The sequence below is a fragment of the Dermacentor variabilis genome, chromosome 4, assembly GCF_050947875.1.
Source record: "Dermacentor variabilis isolate Ectoservices chromosome 4, ASM5094787v1, whole genome shotgun sequence".
Classification (NCBI taxonomy): domain Eukaryota; kingdom Metazoa; phylum Arthropoda; class Arachnida; order Ixodida; family Ixodidae; genus Dermacentor; species Dermacentor variabilis.
In genome coordinates, this window is record NC_134571.1 from 38,834,209 (window position 1) to 38,856,089 (window position 21,881).

General features: G+C 44.0%; 1 protein-coding gene across 3 annotated transcripts in view; it reads left to right on the top strand.

The window, feature by feature from the left end:
- Positions 1–2,184: 2,184 nt before the first annotated feature.
- Positions 2,185–21,881, top strand: part of LOC142578969 (serine/threonine-protein kinase DCLK1) — a 58,096-nt gene continuing 38,399 nt past the window's right edge. Inside the window, exons 1-6 of one of the 3 annotated variants that reach the window (XM_075688718.1) lie at positions 2,185–2,372; positions 8,156–8,469; positions 9,655–9,912; positions 14,436–14,591; positions 17,839–17,935; positions 20,153–20,236. In XM_075688718.1, coding sequence (XP_075544833.1) covers positions 8,173–8,469; positions 9,655–9,912; positions 14,436–14,591; positions 17,839–17,935; positions 20,153–20,236 — 892 coding nt within the window. In that variant the 5' untranslated portion in view covers positions 2,185–2,372; positions 8,156–8,172. The remainder of the gene's footprint in view (positions 2,373–8,155; positions 8,470–9,654; positions 9,913–14,435; positions 14,592–17,838; positions 17,936–20,152; positions 20,237–21,881) is intronic. The other 2 variants (XM_075688721.1, XM_075688719.1) reach the window with 2 other exon arrangements.

Consider the following 21,881-nt stretch of genomic DNA (forward strand, 5'->3'; position numbering starts at 1 on the left):
TTTTGCAGCTACGCAGTACTGTCTATTTTATCACACCTTTAGTGGCTTTCTTGATGACCGATGCCGGAATTCTATGGCAGACATCCATTATCCTTACCTTGAACTAATCTGACATCCGTCTAATCTGACGTCCGGCACAATCTTTCACATAACCCCAAAGAAAGAAACTTAACGGAGAGAGGTCAGGTGACCTAGCCGGCCTATTTACAGGCTCGTGCCTTCCAATCTATTTGAAAAGTAGCACCCAACCAGTTTCGTGCTCGGCTGCTGCTGCATGCAGGTGGCCCCCCATCTTGCTGATACAGCAGAAGTGGAAGATGTGACAGCGGGACTTTGCTGAGAAGCTCATCAACCGCTCCTTCAAGGATATCGTTCACATAACGCTGTCCAGTCAGTGCGTGATTGAAGATGGTACTGATTATTGCACTGGCGTAGATTCCAAACCACACATTGAGCAACCACTGGTACTGGCGCCGATTGCGCTGTACTTAATGTAGATTGGAGTCCCTCCAATAGTGTGCGTGAATGCCAATGAATGTATATATGATGGCACCTACGCTGTTCTTTTGCGCAAACTCATCATGCCACAGGTTCTTAGTGTCAAGATGTAAAACTTACCAGACCCAGCTTGTCAGTTAACAATATACACTATAGAATTAACGTCTAAGGTTATCAGTAAGAGGAGTGCTAAAACCCCTTAATGCTTACATTAGGACCAGAATTCACAAGTGGCTGTAATATCAATGTGTAAGCGCTCAGAGGGTTCCTGAAGCACTGTTGAGCACATGAACATAACTTCCAGCCGGGATATACACGTGCGATGGGAGACAATGTCACACTCTTAAAAGTCACTCGTTACAAAGCAATACACAACACCCTTTCTCACAAAACCTTATAACACTAGTAAAATTTGTTGGCCACGTTTCAATTTATCATACTTTTAAGCAAGCACATAAAGAGAACATCCCAGTCTTCATCCACGATTAAATCACCAGTATTAAATGGACCCACCATAAGGGTTATTTGGCAACAGCATGTGTATGTCCATGCTTGTATCGTTTATTGATTGTCCCGCTCTAGTAGAATGGACGATCACGCAGCCTGATCATGCACTTTGTAATGAAGGTTCTTTCTAGAAAATCACAAATACCGACCGCATACACAACCTTTGTCACATCTGCACAGAGCACTCGAGCGTTACGCTGCGGAGAAAGGTTACCAGAGAATGGCTGTTGACAGCGCAGCGATATTGCTATGTAAAGGCTCATATTACTATGTAAACGAACGCTGTTTCCCGCGCGTGCAATGTCGCCGCAAAGCACTCATTTAGCGACTTCATTCACTACCGCCCTTAGTCGGCGGACGGCAGACCTGAACCATGTGTCAGGAATGTGCGTTTACATTGCGAGATAAATGATGAATACTCTTTATTTTCTCTAAACAAGTGCGCGCACATGCCGCACTTGGGTCATCTGGCATTTACACATTCTGCCGTGTAGCAGCACCGTAACCAGGTAATGTTACGTTTAAGTGATTGTGAAAAAGGCTCTTACCAGTACACTGTAGCACTGGCTGATCGGTGCGGCGGTCCGCGGGATGCGTCACAAGGAAAATAAGCTGGTAAGGAACCTGGAAATGAAGTATCAGGCAGCCGAAAGCGTAGGTTTGCATAGTAGAGGCACATCGAATGGAAAAGTGAAGTACTTACGATAGCTTACGCTAGCACAAGCCCCAAAAAATAAACGATCCACATCTTTGTCCAGTTGTTTGAGCGTAGCTCACCTTTGAGCTTGCCATTCTGCCGCCAAAAACCAAAGACGGATGTGACATCACGGACGCGAAAAACAAAGAATGAATGCGACATCCCGGACGTGACGTTTGGGTGAACCTAACGCCTGCGTTCCGTCGACCGGGTGAACGCAGACACTTTCGCACGACGGTCAAAGCCTTCAAAGTTCAAAGCCAGTTCAAGGTCGACTACAATCGGCCTGCGCTGGCTAGCCTGCCGAGATCAACCATGAGCACATATTTAAACTTTAAACACCAAATTTCTGTTAATCTTACTGCCTAAACGTTCACTGAGATATTAATAAATTAAATTTATTCAATTACAAACCAGCGCTGGCCAAACGTGAACTAGCAAGGACTGTCATCATCAACATAGTTTGTGATCGTTCGTGGCGGCTCACCACGGCGTTTTCTGTAACTTTTAACGCGTCTCCGTCTCCATCACCACGACCTCCTTGCTTCTGTTTGCCCGTACGATTTGAGGCGAGGTATATTCCTTTGATATTCAGCATTGCGTGGAGGTGACGAAGCGTTGAGGAATGCCGTGGTTCCAGAGCTAAAATGCAGCCAACCGGCAAGAACGGGTGAGTGTCCTGCTCTTCACGGCAACGTCTTACGCACCGATCTGCTCGTGACGGGACGCGCAAGTTGGCGACTGCTTGGGTTTGCATCGGCGGCTTCGGCATGCAAACAACTTTATTGTCGTTGATGTGCGTTAAGTTGACGTAAAACTCTTTTGGTGACATTGCAGCTCGTAGGCGCGCGCGCGCGCACGCGGTAACTTTCCCATTTGCGTTGAAGTGATGAACTAGTGATCGGACAATAATCATGTGAGGTAATGAAATCGCCAGTGATCAGTGAGCACATGCGCTTATGACGCCCGTGCATTAAGACGCGATCTGGTAAAGCATATTGTGCATGCTTTCTTAGTACTCCCATAAGAATTTCAAGGTGTGTCAGTGCGATAATGTCACTCTCTCTCGGCAAAGATCAAACAAATATGTCATATGCGGTGTTTGTGATGACCTTCAACAGCTGTGCCGTCGGTGAGCCGTTCAGAGAGCTCACGAGCGTACTACGCGGGCGTTTTGAGCAAAGATGCCGACTTCCTTTTTAAGCGTCGCTCCACCCACCGCTGCTCGGCAGGGCGTGCGTTGCAGTTCTCGGCGCGTAGAAAAGAACTGACAAAACCACCGCCGGCGGTCTTTGGCCGCTTCGAAGAAACCACGCAGGCGCTCTCGCTGCGAAATTCTCCGAGCTCGGGCCGTGCAGCGCGCTGTCTGGCGAGAGTCCAACTCTCCTGTTACCGGCCGCCTTAACGATTGTTGTCCAGCGCGCTCTAAGTTTCTCTCTTGGCAACGTATGGACTGTCAGTGTCCCTAATGCAAGCGCATCTGACCCACTTTGTGAATCTGGCCGTCGCGAGTGCTGTCTTTCCGTATTTGCGCCATTGAGGATACTCCGTACAAACTAAAAAGACAATAGATGAAAGCATTCCGTAGACTTGCGACTGACATCGCTTCTACTGCGGGAAAATCTTTTTAAACTTCGCCAGTTACTTCAGGTTTAATGACAGCTCCGAGCATATGTAGTACGTTTTACGCGGGCCGGACGGAAGTTCGGTGTATATATTTCGCGTTTCCCTCTTTTGCGCTCGTTGGCTGCGCGCGCATCGTTTACTGGCAGTACAGCGGTTCGTTATCGTTCAGCGGTGCGTAAGCTATCATCGATGAGGCAGCGGCGTCCTTGCCGGCCAAGCGGCGTAGCGTCTGCTGGAGAAAGCGTTCGGTCGCGCCTCTCACACAAGAAGAGTCGGCGCGGCAGCCTTGTTTCTCTGTGGGAGCGGCGTGACCCAAACGCAGCCACCGATTGCGACCTTGCCCACCCAACGAGCCCGCGTGCCTGCGTCTGACTCATTCGTCGCCCCCCTTCCACGCACGCACCGATGGCTCCCTCGTGAGCGCCCTCGCCGCACGTCCTCGCATCCTCCTCCGGCCGCTGATGCGCGGGTGTGTACGAAATGCGTGTACGCGATCCCACCAAGAAAGCTTGCGTAAGGAGGTCCCGAGACCTCAAATCATTTGCGCAGGCCGTGGTCGTACTCGTTCTCTTACTTTGCTTATGGCGCACCCAAAGTGAGGAGAAGTTAGGAAGTATGCAGACACGTTACGTAGCCAACATTCTCATTGCATTCGCTCCGGTCAGTGACCCACGTTCCGTCGTGCAACTTTCTGCAGGTGCAGCGAAAGCGAAATTACTCTGCTTCTTTTAGCCGTTCACTTGTGTATCGATTTATTGTTTTCTTCTGTTTTTTTTTTCTCCCAGGACTATGCTTGTGTAGACGTCGAATTGAGGGGCCATGTGTTAATTTTCACCAATTGGAGTTTATTTACATGTGCCAAAGCATTGACTTACAACTTTGTCAGCCTTCTTTCCTTATCAAAATGCAGCTGCCATGGCTGGAAACCAACCCAACTTGTCCAGCTATTGGCAGATACACATTGCACGCAGCTGTGCATATACATGAATGACATGCATACATGAGCTGTGTGTATACATGACAGGTACTGAAACTTTTAGACCGCAATCTGCACTCAGTGTATAGATTAGACCTACTGCAGTGACTCCCTGGCTGAGCAAGAAAGAGTTCATAGGTTTGATCCCGGCCACCGCAGCCACATTCTGATGGGAGCGGAATGCAAAATTGCTTGTGTGCCATGCTTTGGGTGCACATCAATGGGTAGTCGTCATTCAGTCTGCCAAGGGCACTCACTCCTCGGCACAGGTCCTTAGAGAAATGAATGGCAACCAGACTTGGAAGTGTGCAGCTTTATTTATTTCGCTGTGTTTTCTCCATGTGACGAAGTGAAGTCCTGTTGCAAAAATGGGGAAGGTAGAAAGATTGTATTGTAGGTGCAGGGCTGACATTCACCTGCACCAAAATGAAAAAGAATTGTGAAGATCAAACTAAAGCAGAGTTTTAGTGAAGCAGGTAATTCAACGGCCAAATACTTCAAGGTACCGAAGCAGCAAATATGTTCAACGACTACCTTGCAAACCTGTCTTTTTCTGTGACTCTGGAAAACACATTAGGGTATTTGAAAGGTGAATATGCTGATACTGTGTGCTTGAATCCTGTTTCAAAGGCTATTTGCTTACTAATTATGCAGTTCAGATATAGTAGTTGTTGCGATGTCTTTGGAATTCAGGTGTGCCCTGTTAAATTTGCCGCAGATGTAATTGCTAAGCCACTAGCTCATGTAATCAACCTTTGCATTTCCGATGGCATATTCCCTGTTAAATTTCAGAACGCAAAAGTTTGTGCCTTGTTTAAAAAGGGGGATGAAATGAGTTAGCAAATTATAGAGCGATTTCCATTCTGCCTATATTTTCCCAAATTTTTGAGAAAGCTCTTTCTTCTTGATCGGTCTCTTTTACCAATAAGCACAACATAATCACAGAATCTCAATTTGGCTTTCATAAAAACTTTTCCATGCAACTGGCACTCCTTAATCATCAATAATTTGTACTTCAGAACATTGAAGTTGGAAAGTGTATATTAGGTATCTTTATAGACTTCATGAAGGCATTTGATTCTCTTGATATAAATCTGCTCATCCAGAAATTAGAATTCTATGATATTCGTGGCACATCTTGTCAAATTCTCATACCTTAGCCATAGCCAGCAATATGCCAATCATACCTTAGCCACCACCAGCAATATGTTTCTATTGATAACACCACATCATCACTTAGATGAACTTCGTCTGGAGTGCTGTAAGGTAGTATCTGAAGGCCACGCCTTTTAAATATTGACACGTGTACTTATATTTATCGGGCGACCACGTTTCGCCGCCTAAACAAATGTTATCGCACAGCGCGGGACGCACCTGCATGTATCCGAAGTTTCCGGAAAGTTATCGTTGCTTCTATCCGCTGTCTGTTGTTGCCGAACCTTATGTTATCTGATTTCATCGCCTGACGCGAATGGTGTAGAACTTTGTGGAAGGCACGTGGGTCCCAACGATTAATCTGGAACATTCGACGATTGATGTATAAAAGCAGGCGCGCTTGACCCGTTGATCAGATTTTCGACGATCGCCGGCCGTGTTCGCCGCTATCGTTGTGCTATAAGTGTAGCCTGTTTTTGTGGGCACAGGTTCGCTCAATAAAAGTTAGTTTTGTCTTTCACAGTATTGCTACTATGTTCTTCAACGTCACCACCACGTGACAATATATACATAAATGATGTACTTAATGTGAACCCAAATGTTAAATATATTATTTATGTTGACGACACGAGCTTGTTTATAGCAGACGATGGGTGTGACCGGTTATTCCAGAGCGGAAACCAGGTTCTGCTTAAGCTGACAAAAAGGGCATGGTGTAATGGGTTAGTAATTAATGTTTCCAAAAGTCATGTGGCTGTATTTCGGGCAAAAAGCAAGCACTTTGTACAATGTAGTCCACTCCTACTAAACGGAAGCCCTATTGAAGTTATTAACTTTAAGAATCTTGATGTATTTACTGACCATATGTCCTGCTACTCACGTGCTCGTTATGTGGCTAACAAGGCAGCTCGTGCATAGGACTTACCTACTGTCACTGTGTCTTATTACGAACGGACTAGGCTTTTAATTTATCACTCTTTATGTTTTACATTGACTACTGCTTTCTCCTGTGGGGAACCACCACTTCTACAAACATTTTGAATCTCAAAAGACTTCAAAACAAAATAATAAGGGTAATTGCTAATACCACTCTCTATTGTCCGGCTCTGTCATTACTTAAGAAATATGGCCTAATTAGTTTGGACCATCTCTATAATTATAAGCTATGTTGTCTGCTACAGAATTAAATGATGAAAAATATTCATTATTTATGTACTCTGGGTCACTTAAACGTAAACACACACATATATAACACTAAAAGTTTAGAATATTGGGAAGTGTGTCCCAGCAGAACTAATTATAGGGAAGACAGGTTATGTTCCATCATTCCTAGAATATTAAGTTATATTTATGAGCAAAATTTAAATGTAGAGTATTTCACACTCGACCAGCCTAGTCAGTGTTATATGTGGCACTGATTTTATACTGTATTCTATTTTCTTTTTACGCTTTGTGTGTGTAAAGTTTCTTATGCTGAAATAAATATTTGTGTACCATGAAATAAATCAAGGTATACCTGATATTTATAGTAACTCTTTTTGTGCTTCTCCTCAATGTGAGTATTGTTTGTGCATTTGGCCATTTCAATGAATTGTATGTAGTTCACAACATGATGCATCATACAGTAGATCTGTGGCCTAATGCTGACCCATGTCCAAGATTCAGGGGGTGAGAGCTTCGTCAGGCTGCCTAAAAACAGCTTTTTCTCTCACTCCTCATGTTCTGTATTGCACATTAAATTAACTTCTAAATTCTATATAACTAGTGATGATGCATACATTTGTGTTTTTCTTTCTCCTATGTAACGTTTAGTCTCATATAATGTTTGTTTATGCACCACGAAGGTCAGAACTTTAATCCTGTGCAATTTTTATATTCATGCCCTACACCATTCATAAACCATGCTGAAATGGAAACACCAAACCAGGTGAGTGTGAGATGTTTATTGAGCAATGTCAAAAGAAGTCAAGGCGATATATGATGCTTGTTGAGGGAAGATTAGTGATGACAGGCACAGAGAAGTAAGACACACATGTAGCTACATTCTTCAATTACTCAGCACTTTTGCTTTACAGGTATATGTGGGTTTCTGAGACAATGTAAACATGAACTAATGTATTTAGTTGTGCAGCAAAATTAAATAACTATAGAAATCAAAGTTAACATGCAGATGGACAACATCAAAAGCAACAGCACACCACCATGACACTTAAAATTAAACTGCCGAGCCTATCCTCAGCAAACCAGCGCAACTGCTTCTAGTGTGCCACATTTTGCTCTGTTTATACTGCCATCGAGCATGCAGTGCCATCTGGTTACATTTTGTGAAAGCAATACTTAGAACTACAAATGGCATTGCATGCTGCAAATTACCTGCCATGATGGCTTAGCAGCTATGGCACTGCGCTGCTAAGCGTGAGATAGTGGGATCAATTTCTGGCTGCAGTGGCCGAACTTCGATGGGGGGAAAATGCAAAAATGCCTGTGTACCGTGCATGCATTCGGTGCGTGTTAAAGAACACCAGGTGGTCAAAATTAACCCGGAGTCCCCCTCTCTGGCGTGCCTCATAATCAGATCATTGTTTTTGCATGTAAAACCTGAGAATTTAATTTTTTTTAGCATGCTGGAAATTCTTACAGTTACTATATTATCACTATAGCAATGCAGTGCTAAGCTGTAAGGATGGTGTGCACAGGTGCTGGTGAGCCCAAGATGGCCACAGCGGCCGAGCGGCCCCCGTCCTTTGGCGAAGAGGTGCCCCGGCATTCCCAGCTCTGGTTGCCGCCTGTGCCTCGGCGCCGGTTCGAGGCCAACGGCGTGGCATCACCCTCCGCAATGCGGACCAGCCTGCAGAAGTTGTCCGAGGGGAGAAAAGCACGGCGCCTCACTTTCTTCCGCAATGGAGACCGCTTCGACAGGGGCCTGGTGTATGCACTCTCGCTGGAGAAAGTGCGCACGTTTGAGGCCCTCCTGGAGGATCTCACACGCATAATGGTGGACCTGCCTATGGTGAGCTAAAAGCACATGAGAAAGAGCCATTGAGTAGGGGTAGTCTCACAGATCACACATCTGGAATTGTGGATAGGCTAATATTAATTCGAGTGAAAGAAGAGTTGGTAAGCCAGAATGGGTGTAAGAATGAATAACAGCTGGTGACATAGCTCTGATGTCTCTCTCAAGCGCCCTATGATGTCATGTAGATTTTGGAAGCACGTGCTCAGCTATATTTAATTGCTTATCAATAAAAAATTATGACCTTGCATTGAAAAATAAGTTGAGACTTGGTATGGTTATTTTTGCTAGCTACTTCTGCGTAACAATAAGTCAAGTGCACGAATATACTGTGAAATCTATACTTGATGCCAGTGGTGTCACAGTTTTTGGCCATAGAAATTCAAGAAGGGAAAGTTTGTAGCTCATTTTCTCTTACAGTGAACAACCCTTTCCTCCAAATGAAATGCAAATGGAGCTCACAACAAATAATATACCAGTCTAAGCTAATGTTCCTCCTTAGTGTCCCTTTAAAGGGATTTGAAAGGCATACGTCAAATCAAGTGGGATTGGTGCAGTTATCTTTGAATTTGACTCTGCTGGGATATGAAAAATTGGTCCAAATTATCCTACACTTGAATGAAGAGAAGATGTTTTTGAGAAGAATGTCATCTTAGACTGTTGAACATGCTGGATATGCGAGTTTTGTCCCCGTCAGCTTTTTTAGTTGATGGTGGCTTTTTCAATACTTTGATGCTTGGGAGGGGGGGGGGGGTTGAGATTGTTGTGTGACATATTATTATTATTGTTGTTCTTGTTCTTGAAAACATATATACTAATAGAAAGCGCCAAAAGAAGGAGCAGGCAGGTGTTGTGTACCTTGAAGATACACAGCACCTGCCTGTTCTTAATTAAGAAAGGAGGCAAAAGAAACATAGCAATGAAAGACATACAGGAGTAAATGAAAGAATAGTCTGGGGAACGGAAGGTGCACTTGGGAAGTTCACCATTGTAATGCAAGCGTTTGCTATGGAAGTAATGAGTTCAGTAGTAGCCACTGAGGGCCATGCCATCAAATTTATGTATGTGGCATCCTGTGAATGACAATAAGGCTTGTGTCCTGACCTTATATGCTCAGTGTCTTAAGTTTCCTCACATGGCTCGTGTTTAACCTTTCTTGATGCGTGCAATCATCTGTTGTAGGGCGTCCGGTTCATCTTTTCCGAGGACGGGCGGGAGAAGGTGTCCCAGCTGGAGCATTTGTGCGAGGGCTGTGTCTATGTGTGTTCCTCGACAGACCACTTCGTGCGGCTTCCGTATGGGCGCCAGGAGCCGCCTCGCCCCCACTGGACCTTGGGGCGCAGCACTCGAGGCATTCCAGGAACTCCGTCCTCCACACCCACTGCACACCACGACACCTTGCCCGCTAACCATGGTTTTGTGCGGCCCAAGCTCATTACAGTGAGTACAAACCAAGGCCCTCAAACTCTACGTTGGTACCAGGCCACACACAGAACATAGGGTAATGCCAGCCTTATCAAGACTTTTTTAAGGGGGAGGCAGAGAGTGTTGACAGAGATGTCTTTAGGCTGGTTAAAATGTGCAAAGGACAACACCTGAAGAAGGCAATGCAAGCCACACACAACGGCTTTGCGAGTCATACATGGGTCGCTGGTGAAGTCTGAGTCACCTGGTATAAGCCAGTCTAGCTTCAAATGTAATATAAACCAGTTACTGCTAATAGATGCAACGGTAGCTCTTGGATGTAGTCTCTGCCTCATGTGCATTGGGTACTTCCAAATACCCATTTGTCATGTGATATTCTTTCTCCTTTAATACAAAGCATTCTTTGCCTCAAATTTGGCACTTTGCAGCAGATAGGGTGGTTGGCAGCAAGGTAGTTTACTGTCTCACCTTAACTCCTTAACTGCCATGGCTAATTACAAAAATATTTTTAGAAGTGTGAAATTTTTTCAGGACCTGCATATTTTGCACCATTTTTTTTTTAATTTTTCCATAAGTTCACGAGTAAACTCGTCAGGGGCACCAGAGAACAGTCATTGTGATGACAAGTTATCTCATCATTGGTAGTTAAGGGGTTAATAAAAAGAAACTAATATGTGACCGACAATGGAATCGAACCTCTGCTGTTGAGCACAGCAGCTTGGTTCTCTAACCATTAGGCTACAATTGCATGCGCTTCTCTCATTCCAAAGCCGACCAGCTCTTTGAAACGCTCGGCTTGTTTGCCCCCATGTCACTTCCTCATCTTCTTTTCTTATGCCAGCTCGCACTTTGAGGCACCATGTTAGACTGCACCACATGTATCTTTGGGACCGGCCCACTTTCCTAAGCACTTTCATGGAAGAAATTGTGCTGCGTTGTACTGACTTCATGATCACCCAAGTTAATCATGCTCGAACATTTCTTCCCCAAAGTACAAATGTCATCGTTGGTTTAACATGCACCACATCACATAGCCATAGGTGCGTATGATTGCATAACACGTAGTTTCTGATGACATCACAACCCGTGTTTCTCTTGCCTACGCTCGTGCACTACCTATGCAGGAACCAACAATTGCCATGTTGTAAGCTCGTGTAGAACGAGCGGCATAGAAATTGCTCCCTTGTTGCCATATGATCGTCCTTCAACGTAGTCACCATTGTGCTGCTGTTGTCACAGACAGGTACGCTCAAAACAACATACGCTGAATTTACACAAACACGTTAATCCACCTTGTATTGCTTTGTGGAACCCCAAACAATGCTAGGTGGCCAAATACCTACAGAATCCTTCACGTAACATTGATTGCCACAGTGCATGGGATCTGCTCTTTTTGTAATTTAATGGTTAGGGATGTTTCCTGGCCTGGTGCTTGGCTATGTGTAGTAGTTTCAAATATCAGAAAAAGGCTCCATACTGATTCTATAGCGCTGGTATCTGGGGGTCCCTCCTGTACAGCAGGTGACCGTGTAAAAGAGCATCTGCCTCGGGTGGGTGGCAGACCAGAACTGCCACTGGGAACATTTAAATTAAGTATAACAATTGCAATCTTTTTTTTGTTCATTCAGGTACCTCACCGGCTCCAACTGGAGTATTATGTGAGGGGGGCTCCAAATTTGGGTGCGAACAGAAGCAGTGTGAACATTATTTGAACATTGTTATACAGCGGTAAAAAAATACAGTGGAATATGGAACGAAACAGATACGCTTCAAAACAAAATGCTACATATTTTTTCTTTGAAGATAACGAGGTCAGAGATGTGAACGATGCTATCCAGAAGACCATTTCAATAGATTATTGCATGTGGCAAAGCTGATGAGTTGAATGTGGTGGCTTTTTCCCGAAAGCCGTTTGAAACTGAGGTGATTATGCAATAGGTACGATGTGTGATTCGACTACATAAGAAGTAAGGTAAATGGATGATGGCTATAAACAATTTTTTGGAAGTGGTAAACAAGGGCGATTGTTCTGCGATATTGTAAGGACGGAAGGGACTACGGTGCCTTAATGTTAGTTCTGGCTGTAGTCTCATGCAATAAAACAAGCGGCACAATTTTGTACGAGTTCAAGGGAATGAATGACATAGGACAAGTGGAGAGTGTCTGTGTTGGCGGTGGCACTCGCATCCTGAAATCACGGGTTCACTACACTAAAATATTTTTATCATGGCTATTATTGAACCAATTAAAAAATTCGCAGTTCCACTCAAAAGGCAAAGCACCGATTGCAATAACAAATTAGTAGATAGCTCTACGAAGTAAGGATAACAGTTCTGTTGGCTGTATAAACTTGTAAACATTCGCTTACTAACTAAATTAACAGTGATAGAATGTGTAAGGGTGACTCAACGAAGACGTAGAAATAAACAGAAACAGCGCTGTTTTTGTGTGTCTGCTTCTCTCTACGTCCTTGTTCAGTTGCACTTACACATTCTATCATGCATTCAAACCAACTAGCCCGTCAATGTGTTTTAACTAAATTAACCAGCACGGTGTCACGCGCACACAGCTAAACATGAACACATAAAAGTGTGATGACAGCAGAAACTGTCTGTGAAAACGCTACTGTTAGGAATTGCGGCTGCAGTCGCGAGCCAATTGACCTCCATGAATCTGTTGCTTCAACGCGAACGAAACGTCGAAAGCACAGTGCATATGAAGCTACCGGCACTACGCACAGTCTGCAAATATCGCAGATCGCTTTGAAAATGAGGCCTGCGCAGGCACACACTTTGGCCACGTCGCAGATCACTTTCAAGACACACGAGCGCCAACGCCGCAGTAGACGCCACGGTTGTCTCCACTCTGTACGGAGCTGTGGGCAAGGAGGACATCAAGGTGCCCTAGCAGCCGCAGAAGGATGCCCCTCCTCCTTTGCCTGACCCTCCCTGCATCACACGCCACAGGAGAGGGCGCGCATCTGGGCGGCCTTCCTCGCAAATTTTTTATTTATTTATTCAGGTACCTCACGGGCTTGCATACACAAGATTGAACCACGTTCACCGGCTCACGCTCATATGCTTTAACTCATACGCAATCTCACGGCGATGGCAGACATGTGCCTGGAGTGTCCATATAATTGCTATCGCAATAAAAAATTCTTGCAGTAGAACATTCTCTAGACGGCACGTAATAACTTCCAGTGTATAACCAAAATTTGCTATGTGGCCGGGTAAGGGGCCCTTTAATATCAGTTGAATGTCCCAGTGATGACAGGTTACGTATTCTTATGGTTATGGTGCTTGACCATATGAACCAACTGCTTGCAGGGGGACTCAAAAAATTCTTGGGCTCCCAGGACCAGTTCAGATGCTGCTGTTGTATGCATTGGTGCTCTGAACATTTGGATGTACAGTTGAACCTCATTACAAGGAAGTTGTGTTTGACATGAAAATATCTTTATTATATCCTATATTCATTGTAAGCATATGACTATTTGTTACATGCTGGTATTTTTAGATTCACTGAGCGCCTCCACAAGCTAAATTCGTTCCCTGTGTTCTCCCATTCCAGAGCAGGAGGGTCGCGTGATGCATACGTCACGAGCCCCTCCTTCTTTTTTCTTTTTTTTTTCTTGCTTTTTTGCTGCGCAGCAGACTTCCACTGACAGTTCCGCGTGCAAGCTGTTGTGTTTGTCTCGTTTCACACAGCACACGATTTTGTGCACTGTACACGAAAACACCTGCCTAGCGGTATAAGTCAGAAGGTACACAAACACTGAGGCAGACGCAAGCGCATCACAGTGTGTGACCGCACACTAGAACATGGTTGAAAATGACATAGTTTTGTTCTCAGCGTGCACAACTGCACATGAAGCAGACGAAACGGAAGTACCTCCCTCTTGCTGTGGTGCAAAGTAAATCAAAAACATGCAGACATTCGGTTTGTGTGTTTTATTATTTCTCCAAACTTTAATTTGTCTATTTAAGCAACAGATCAAACAAATAACTTCTGTTGCCTTGAATAATTCTGAAAGTCATGTGTCACTATGAGCAAAGTAACAGCACTGCCATGTTCATAGGCGCACTTGTGCGATATAAGTCGACTCTCCGGCAGGGAGCGCGACACCCTCGAGGAGCAGAGCAAACATTGTTGGGTTTGAAATTTAAGCTCTTTCCGTTCCGCATGGGGACGTAATGCTTAGCAGTCATGATTGTTAGCACGCATTGTATGCACTGCGCTTGTCAACTCATAATGGTCAGTCGTGGTGAGGGGCCCTTTAAGAGCAGGCCATGAACATCATTCCTTTTTTCCCAGTTGCATTATGTCTCTTTTAAAAGAAAATATTTGAGGTGAATGTCATGAGTTGCTAGATTCAAAAATCATTTGGTGACAGAGCTCAGAGTAGTGGTGATATCATAATTGCAGCCATGGTCAGTGTGTGACTGATCTACTCCCCGTATTTATCACCTCTTGCATATATTTACCAGTAGAGTTCAGCCTTTCCTTATAAGCATGCTGCTTGGCGTTCTTTGCAGGTTATTCGCAATGGAGTGCGTCCAAGGAAAGCGGTGAGGGTACTGCTGAATCACAAAACAGCTCGATCATTTGAACAGGTGCTTGACGACGTCACACAAGTGATCAAGCTTGACTCTGGTGCTGTGCGCAAGGTGTTCACTCTTACAGGAAAGCCAGTAAGTCCTTTTAATGGCAGTAGCCATGCATGAAGTCGTAAACACAATACCTTACGATAATGGTGGTTTGTTGGCTTGTTTGTCATTAAAAATGCCACTAATATTCGATGTCCCCGAGCGGGGTTTATGCTCTCGACTTTGCATTTGCAAGCCAGGTGCTCTCACCACAGCACCATGGCAGTTTCATTAGAGTGACATAATATTGGAAAAATGTACCACACAGCTCAGTGGACATTCAGCGAGGCAATAAGACACTTTAGATGCTCCACTTTATGTATGCTTCGCAATAACCTAGAGTGTGCAGTTTTAAGCATCTGAGTGCCGCTACAGTGAAAAGGCAAGTGCGATAGGAAGCACCACTTTGGATGCGCTTCAGTGAGCACTGAATTCTGGCATTTCATTAATTGGATGCTGCATGTGGCAGTGAAAAGATAGGGGCACTATGGCCTTACTTTGCAAGTACTGAGATGCTATGTGCAACTATGGAAAGCCACATTTCTTAGTACAGTGAAACCTCGTTAAACCGTAGTTGGCCGGAGCTCGGAAAAAGTATGTACTAAACCGTAGTACTTCTTAACCGAAATAGCATGATATCGCCCACTTACCTGTCAAAAACGGAACTCAGAGAGAGTGCGATGAAAGGGGAATAAACATGCAGTATTTATTCACTTCGCCTGACAAAAGTGTTATTTTCGTTTGATGCCGCCGCAGCCTAGCAGCAACGACAGCGGCCTCAAACTTACTGAAGCTGCGAGCCGGCCTTTCAGCCAGCCCCCTCTTCTCGGCAAACACTCTCATGGCAGCTTCCTCGTTGGCGTTGCATGTTCTCCATGCACGCGGGCAGTATGGAGAACTCAATCTCAGTAAATGAGCAGTCCCTCGTAATAAGGTGTCATCATATTGTATAAATAAATGGCATAAATGTGTTATGAAGTGCTTGTGGCAAGCACATTTATCGGAGGAAGTGTGGCTTCCCCTCAGCTAGCGCCATTAAGTATTGTTCGCTATCAGAAGTAAAGAGCCTTGTAACTGAGTTATTCTTTTTGTTCCGAATGCTTTCAGACATTAGTAGGGGGTAATGAAAAAGGTGATGGTGGCATTGTATGTACCATATTTTTTTAATCTATAACCTGCTGCCATATATAACCCGTACCTCCAATTGCAACAGCCTTGAAAGAAAAAAGAAATCCAGGTATGTAGCATGCAAAAGTAACTGTACACAATGGTCAAATCTTTGTAAAAGCAGTCTTCATTCACGGATACACGACTCAGCCACATCATATCTTTGCTGAGTGGCTCTGTTCCCCCTTCTTCAGCGATCTTCAGCTTCTGCTGCACTATTTTATCTGTTTAAGGAGCAAGTCGCAATTTGAGCTTGCAGACTGCGAATCACGTGATCATACGTCAAGTCACCATTGAGATTTCCGGCTCAGTTGTGTTTGCTCCGTCGCCATTGCCCACGCGAGAGCTGTCTTATCCGCACTTTTATCCTGGGTGGTGTGAATATTTAGCTCCGAAGCGATCCGATTCATTTCACATGTCATGCAACTTGTTCGTTGGTAATCTAATCCATTGTGTAAATACAGCCTAAAGGATGGCCATGGAAAGCAGCTCATCATGATCTGAGATCCAGTTAGCTGGCGCCACATGCACAGTTCACTAACTACTAAATGCAAAATGGCAGCCTGTAAAGAGGAGAAGGGCGACCATGAAGGGGAGGAGAAAGGAGCTTCAACACGTAGGAGCAGAGAGGGAGGGGGTGAGGTTCCTTAGGGAACAATGAAATTTTGGATGGCGAAGAACCTTGCGTTAATGTGTGGCTTCACGGCAACGCGGCACGCACTCCCGGGAAGCCACACTTCAAAGTGAAATGTGCATATAACCCATGTCCTGATCTTACTCTTAAATTTTTAGAATTCTTGGTGCAGCATATATGCGCAAAAATGTAGTAAATGCGGCATTCAAAACTGTGCTCTTTCTGTGTTGAGTACACAGCTTATAGGTGAGACTACAAAATATAGTAGGACGTTGTTCATGCGCTTTGAAAAAAAAAGAATGCGAGATGTATTAACAGAGAAAATGTACAATTCAAAGTAACTAAAAAATTTGACAGACCCAACTGTAGTTGACATGAATCGTTGTGCATGAGGCACGTGACGTTGACTTGTGTCAGGTGAATGGGGCTTAGGCGGCTCGAGACACTTTTTTCTTTAATTCTTTTTTATTAATGTTATTATTATTATTGGGTGGTGTTTTAAGAAGGCAACCAGAAACAGACAAAATGGAGCTGGTGGGCGACGCCGTATGCCGCTGAAGCAAAACGTGACGCTCACATAGCACTGCCTACAGGAGTGAATGGCGGCACTTTTGGATTATCGCCTACTAAAAGCATATAGTACACTACCACCGGCATGACGGCCCACACGCTGTAAAACAGATAGGTGAAGATGCTTATCGCAATAGATTTGGCGGCGATAGCTGTGAACGCAGTGTGAGACAACCCGGGAGGAGATTTGCTGGTACCGGAATAAGAAACTGATTGCGCGCTGGCGTTTTCGCATGGGATGGACGGCCGATTATTGCGGGGAAGCTGATGCTGCGAGCGGCTGTCATTCTCAATCGCGCGCGCTTTGTGCCTCGTGCCTTTTCTTGTTTACATGGGATCTAGCGGCCGGAAAACGTATACGATCGCAGCCTGCAGCAGGGAATGGCGGCACGTTTGAGTTATCGCCTATTAAAAACGTGCTGTGCACTTCCAACTGCACGACACGCTGTGAAACAGATAAGCGAAGATGCTTATCGCAGCTGGGTTGGCAGAAATAGTTGCGAATGCAGCGTGCGACGACCCGGGAGGCGATTTGCTGGTACCGGAATAAGTAACCAACGGCGCGTCTGCATTTTCACGTGAGACAGGTGGGTGAACATTGCAGGGATACTGATGCGGCAGGCGCCTATACACTGCTCTAGACTGCACATTTTCTTGTAACATAGGATCTAGTGGCTGGAAAACGTTTCATACGATCTCAGTTAATTTTGGCGATGTATTGAACGATGTGGGAAAATTGTGTTTTCCAGAACCGTATGAACTGGCAAAAAATAAGCATAACTATATTGGGTCATTTTTCTGTGTTCTCGATCACGAACGTTGGTGCCTTGCAATCGTGTGTAGTGGGATGATATTAACGAGGTTCTACTGTATTCTGAGCTATGTCCTTATGCAAACCATGGATTATGTCATACATTACAGGTGACCACTTTGGCTGACTTCTTCGGTCCAGATGACATATTCATTGCATACGGCCTCGAGAAATATTCGCATGATGACTTCGATCTAGACTCTGAAGGTTGGCGCTCCTTTCATTATTTTTCTTATCAGCCTGGAAGCACAGTTCTGAAATTGTATAGAAGCTGTGCAACTTTCTTTCCTGCTTTGCAGTAATGTGCCACCAGTATCACTCGGTTTACTCTGCTTTTGATATATTTTCTTTGTTCAGTTTTGAACGTAGTATCATGCAGTGAGTTAGTTTATGGCATTAAGGACTTAAAGATGAAGGCATAGGTTCATGGAAGCTATTGCAAATGAATATCTCCCAATTAATGTTAGTCTCAGGATTTCTAGACACTGACCTAGACCTTGAACACTTTGCCCTTGATTCTAGAATGGGATGTGCATGCCAAAGGTATTATACAATAGAATGTTGATATGGTCACACCTGATGCGAATTTCAGGGTAACACAAATTGTTCAAAAGTCCCAGCCCAAGTCCATTAGCTTACAATGTGCTAAATTTCTTGTGTTATGAACTGCCTTTCACGCTACGGCGGGTAATACAAACAATTGAGCAATTGAGCCACCACACGATCCTCAGCGGAGCCAGCAAGAAGGCCCCAGCACCCCAGTAGAGTGATTGACAGAGCAGCAGCGCTGGGGGTGGGGGGGATACATAGGTCTCATTCCTTTTGCCAGGATGACCTGTCACTTTGCCGTCACTCCACCCATGCACATACCCCCCCCCCCCCCCCCCATTAAAAAAAAAGGAAAAAATACCCTTGCTTTTTCCACTATCATGCAACTTGGCTGTTTTCAAACACCTTGTAACTTTATTAGGAGCCAGCAATCTCACACGACCCAGTTTTGCCACATCAGCAAGATCGACGGCATTTGGTTCCACGGGTAGCCTTATCTCTGTATTACATGCCTCTTGCGTCTTGGGCACCTGATGACAAGTAGAAACTTTTCTACCTTTGTACCCGTCAGATAGCGCGATACAAAGTAGCTTTGCCACCGCCAATAAAGGCAAACAGGTTCCCTTATCTTGCGTAAATCATGTCCTTATCACCATCATGCAGCAGCTAGGACACAACAATGAAAAGTCCTAAGATTGTGGGAAATTAAATTAAGAAGTCGGAAGCTTTGAGCAGGTTGGCCATTTCACTGCAGCATTCCCCTTATTTTTCTGGTTTTTTTTTCTGTTTTTGGGTGATACAAATTTCGGATACAAATATTTTCGTTGTCGTGAGAGATTTCTATCTGTGATCAAGATTCTGCTTTATTATGGAGATAAGTAGTAGAAGTCCTCTTGTTCATTATTTTACAATTTCTGATGTCCGCCAACAGGATAGGTAGGTTGCCTGTAAAAGCAGGCTGATTTCTACTGGTCTATTTATGAGAACTGCTAGGATTCTAAGACAGAAAAGGACGTGTTTTGTTTTACAGCTAAGATGTTTATGGCTACACTCTTAAAGAACTTTGCACCCTTTGCGGCTTATTTTGTCCCACAACAATAACCGTCATCTCCCTTACTTGCATTTCCTTTCTTGAAAAATCTGCTCGCTACTTTCCTGTCGACAATGCTATGTCACGCTGATAGTGCGCATGTCGTTCGTGACCTGTAACTACCGGGCTCGCAGCTTTAAAGAAAGGAAACGCAAAGCAAGGCACTTGATGATTATTGTTGTTGGACAAGATATGCCCCAAAGGGCGCAAACTTTTTTAAGAGTGTAGGCTTCTTTGCATTTTTGTTCTATGTCAACAAAGATTATCATCATCAGCAATGGCTCGTACTCTCCCTAAGCAAGCAAAAAAATGCAATGGCTCATTCCTATCGTAATGCATAAGGTGCTTGGCCAACGTCACAAAGCGTTAAACCGTCGGTTGCCAGCATTTTAAAAAAGTTATTCCTGTCCTAATGCATAAGATATATATATATATATATATATATATATATATATATATATATATATATATATATATATATATATATATATATATATATATATATATATATATATATATATTGTCTTCACAAATGTATATAAAGAAACGCGTGTGCGTACCTTTCTTCACGATGACTGCTGATGAAGACAATAAATGTGTTTGTACCATTGTTCAAAATACTCTCTCACTTCTGTTCCGTGTGCTAAACAGCTTCACTGGTCATTCACTTGTGCCGAGTGGAATAAATCACAATTTTTTTCCTTTCTTTTTTTCTTTTAAAGAGTGTTTGTGTGTGCATATGCATGTGTAAGCTGCTTGCACATATATTTTCTTTCTTTTCACAGAGTGTAAGCATCTTAATGGCGCTATGCGAGTGCGCCGAGAGCAGCGTTTTTCATATGGTCGACCAATGTCTCCCATTTCAGACGGTAAGCGCCCACCTAACTTGTTTTTGGGGCGCCTTCACTTGGTTCAGTGTTTTGGGATTTTTCGTTTCTTAAAGGGCCCCTCATCAGGCCCCATAGCAAATTTTGGTTATACATTGGAAGTTGTTACGTGTCCTCTCGGGAGTGTTCTGCCACGAAAATTTTTCAAATCAACTAATTAATAGCCGCGATAGAAATATTTCAGTGCCGCGAACCCATGATTTCAGCAGGTGGGCTCCACTGCCAAGCAAGACTCCACTTGCCCCATGTAGCCTACTCAAGCGAAGTTCCTTCCCTGCGTTCTCCCATACCGGACTCGGGGATCGCGTGATGCATATGTCACAGGCCCGGCTTTTCATTTTTTCTTCTCTTTGCTTTTTTTTTTCTTTCCCCAGCACTACGCACTTTCGCTGACGGCATCGCACGCGAGCTGTTGTCTTGTTCGCGCAGCGCACGATTTTTTGCACTGTGCACAAGGAAACATGACTAGTTTGACATGACTAGAAAATGGCATAGTTTCGATACCTGCGCACCTGACCGCACGACAGTAGGAACAAGCAGATGAAGCGTAAGTACATCTCTCTTGCTTCGATGTGAAGTAAAACAAAAAACACACAGACATTCTGTTTGTATGTTTTATTATTTCTCTAGACCTCAATTCGTCAATTCAAGCAACAGATCACACCTGGTGAGGAGCCCTTTAATGGAACACTAAAACAAAATTATTGAGTTGAACTTCATTAGTGAATTGGTAAAAATAGGATAAAGTTCCTCTTACCATAAGAGTATCATGAGAAGCCAACAAACAAGGGCACCAAGGACAACATAGGGGAAATTACTTGTACTTACCCACCTGCGGCAAGCTGTTTTTTCATCCACTTCCATTGCCATTAATTTATGATTTCTTTAATTCAATTAGTAAGTACAAGTAATTTCCCCTATGTTGACCTCAATGTCTTTGTTTGTTGGCTTCTCATGATACGATTAATAAAAATCGGGGCCCTCAGTTAACACCCTTTCTTCTCGTTCTTACCATAAGAGGACACTCTGTAAGCCAGAAAAGATGAAAAATCTCAAGACAAATGGCAGCACCACTTTCAAATTCTCCACAAACTCTCGAAAATGTCATGAATTCTTTACAGTATCTGCTCTATTGTGGTTAATTATATACCGATACGAAAGGATTACATTGTCCTCTAAAGAAACTGAAGACTACACCTTACGAATTTCAGAACTTATCCCACTCTAAAGCTTGTTATACAGGGGAGAATACATAGACATCCATAACGGCACACTAACGTAATTATACTGCGATTTAGATTGAAATTCACGAAAAGAAAGCTTCTGTCTTTTTTTTTTCTTCAAGTACTCAATCTTTTTTCTACCTAAGGAATGAAAATATAGGTTTGAAAAAAGCTTTACCAGTCTAAATTGGTTTAGTATTGCTTATCAGTGTCCCATCAACTAACAATCGTCCCTTGAAGGGCCCCACACCAGGTCTGGCCATTTTGAGTTGGCAAGTGCAGTGCGTACAGTGCACACTAACGATCGTGTCTGCTAAGTATTACATCGCTACGTGCTGTGGAACGAGCTGAAATGTCAAACCAAGCGCTGTTTGCCCTTCTCGTGAGCACCACACTCCCAGCTG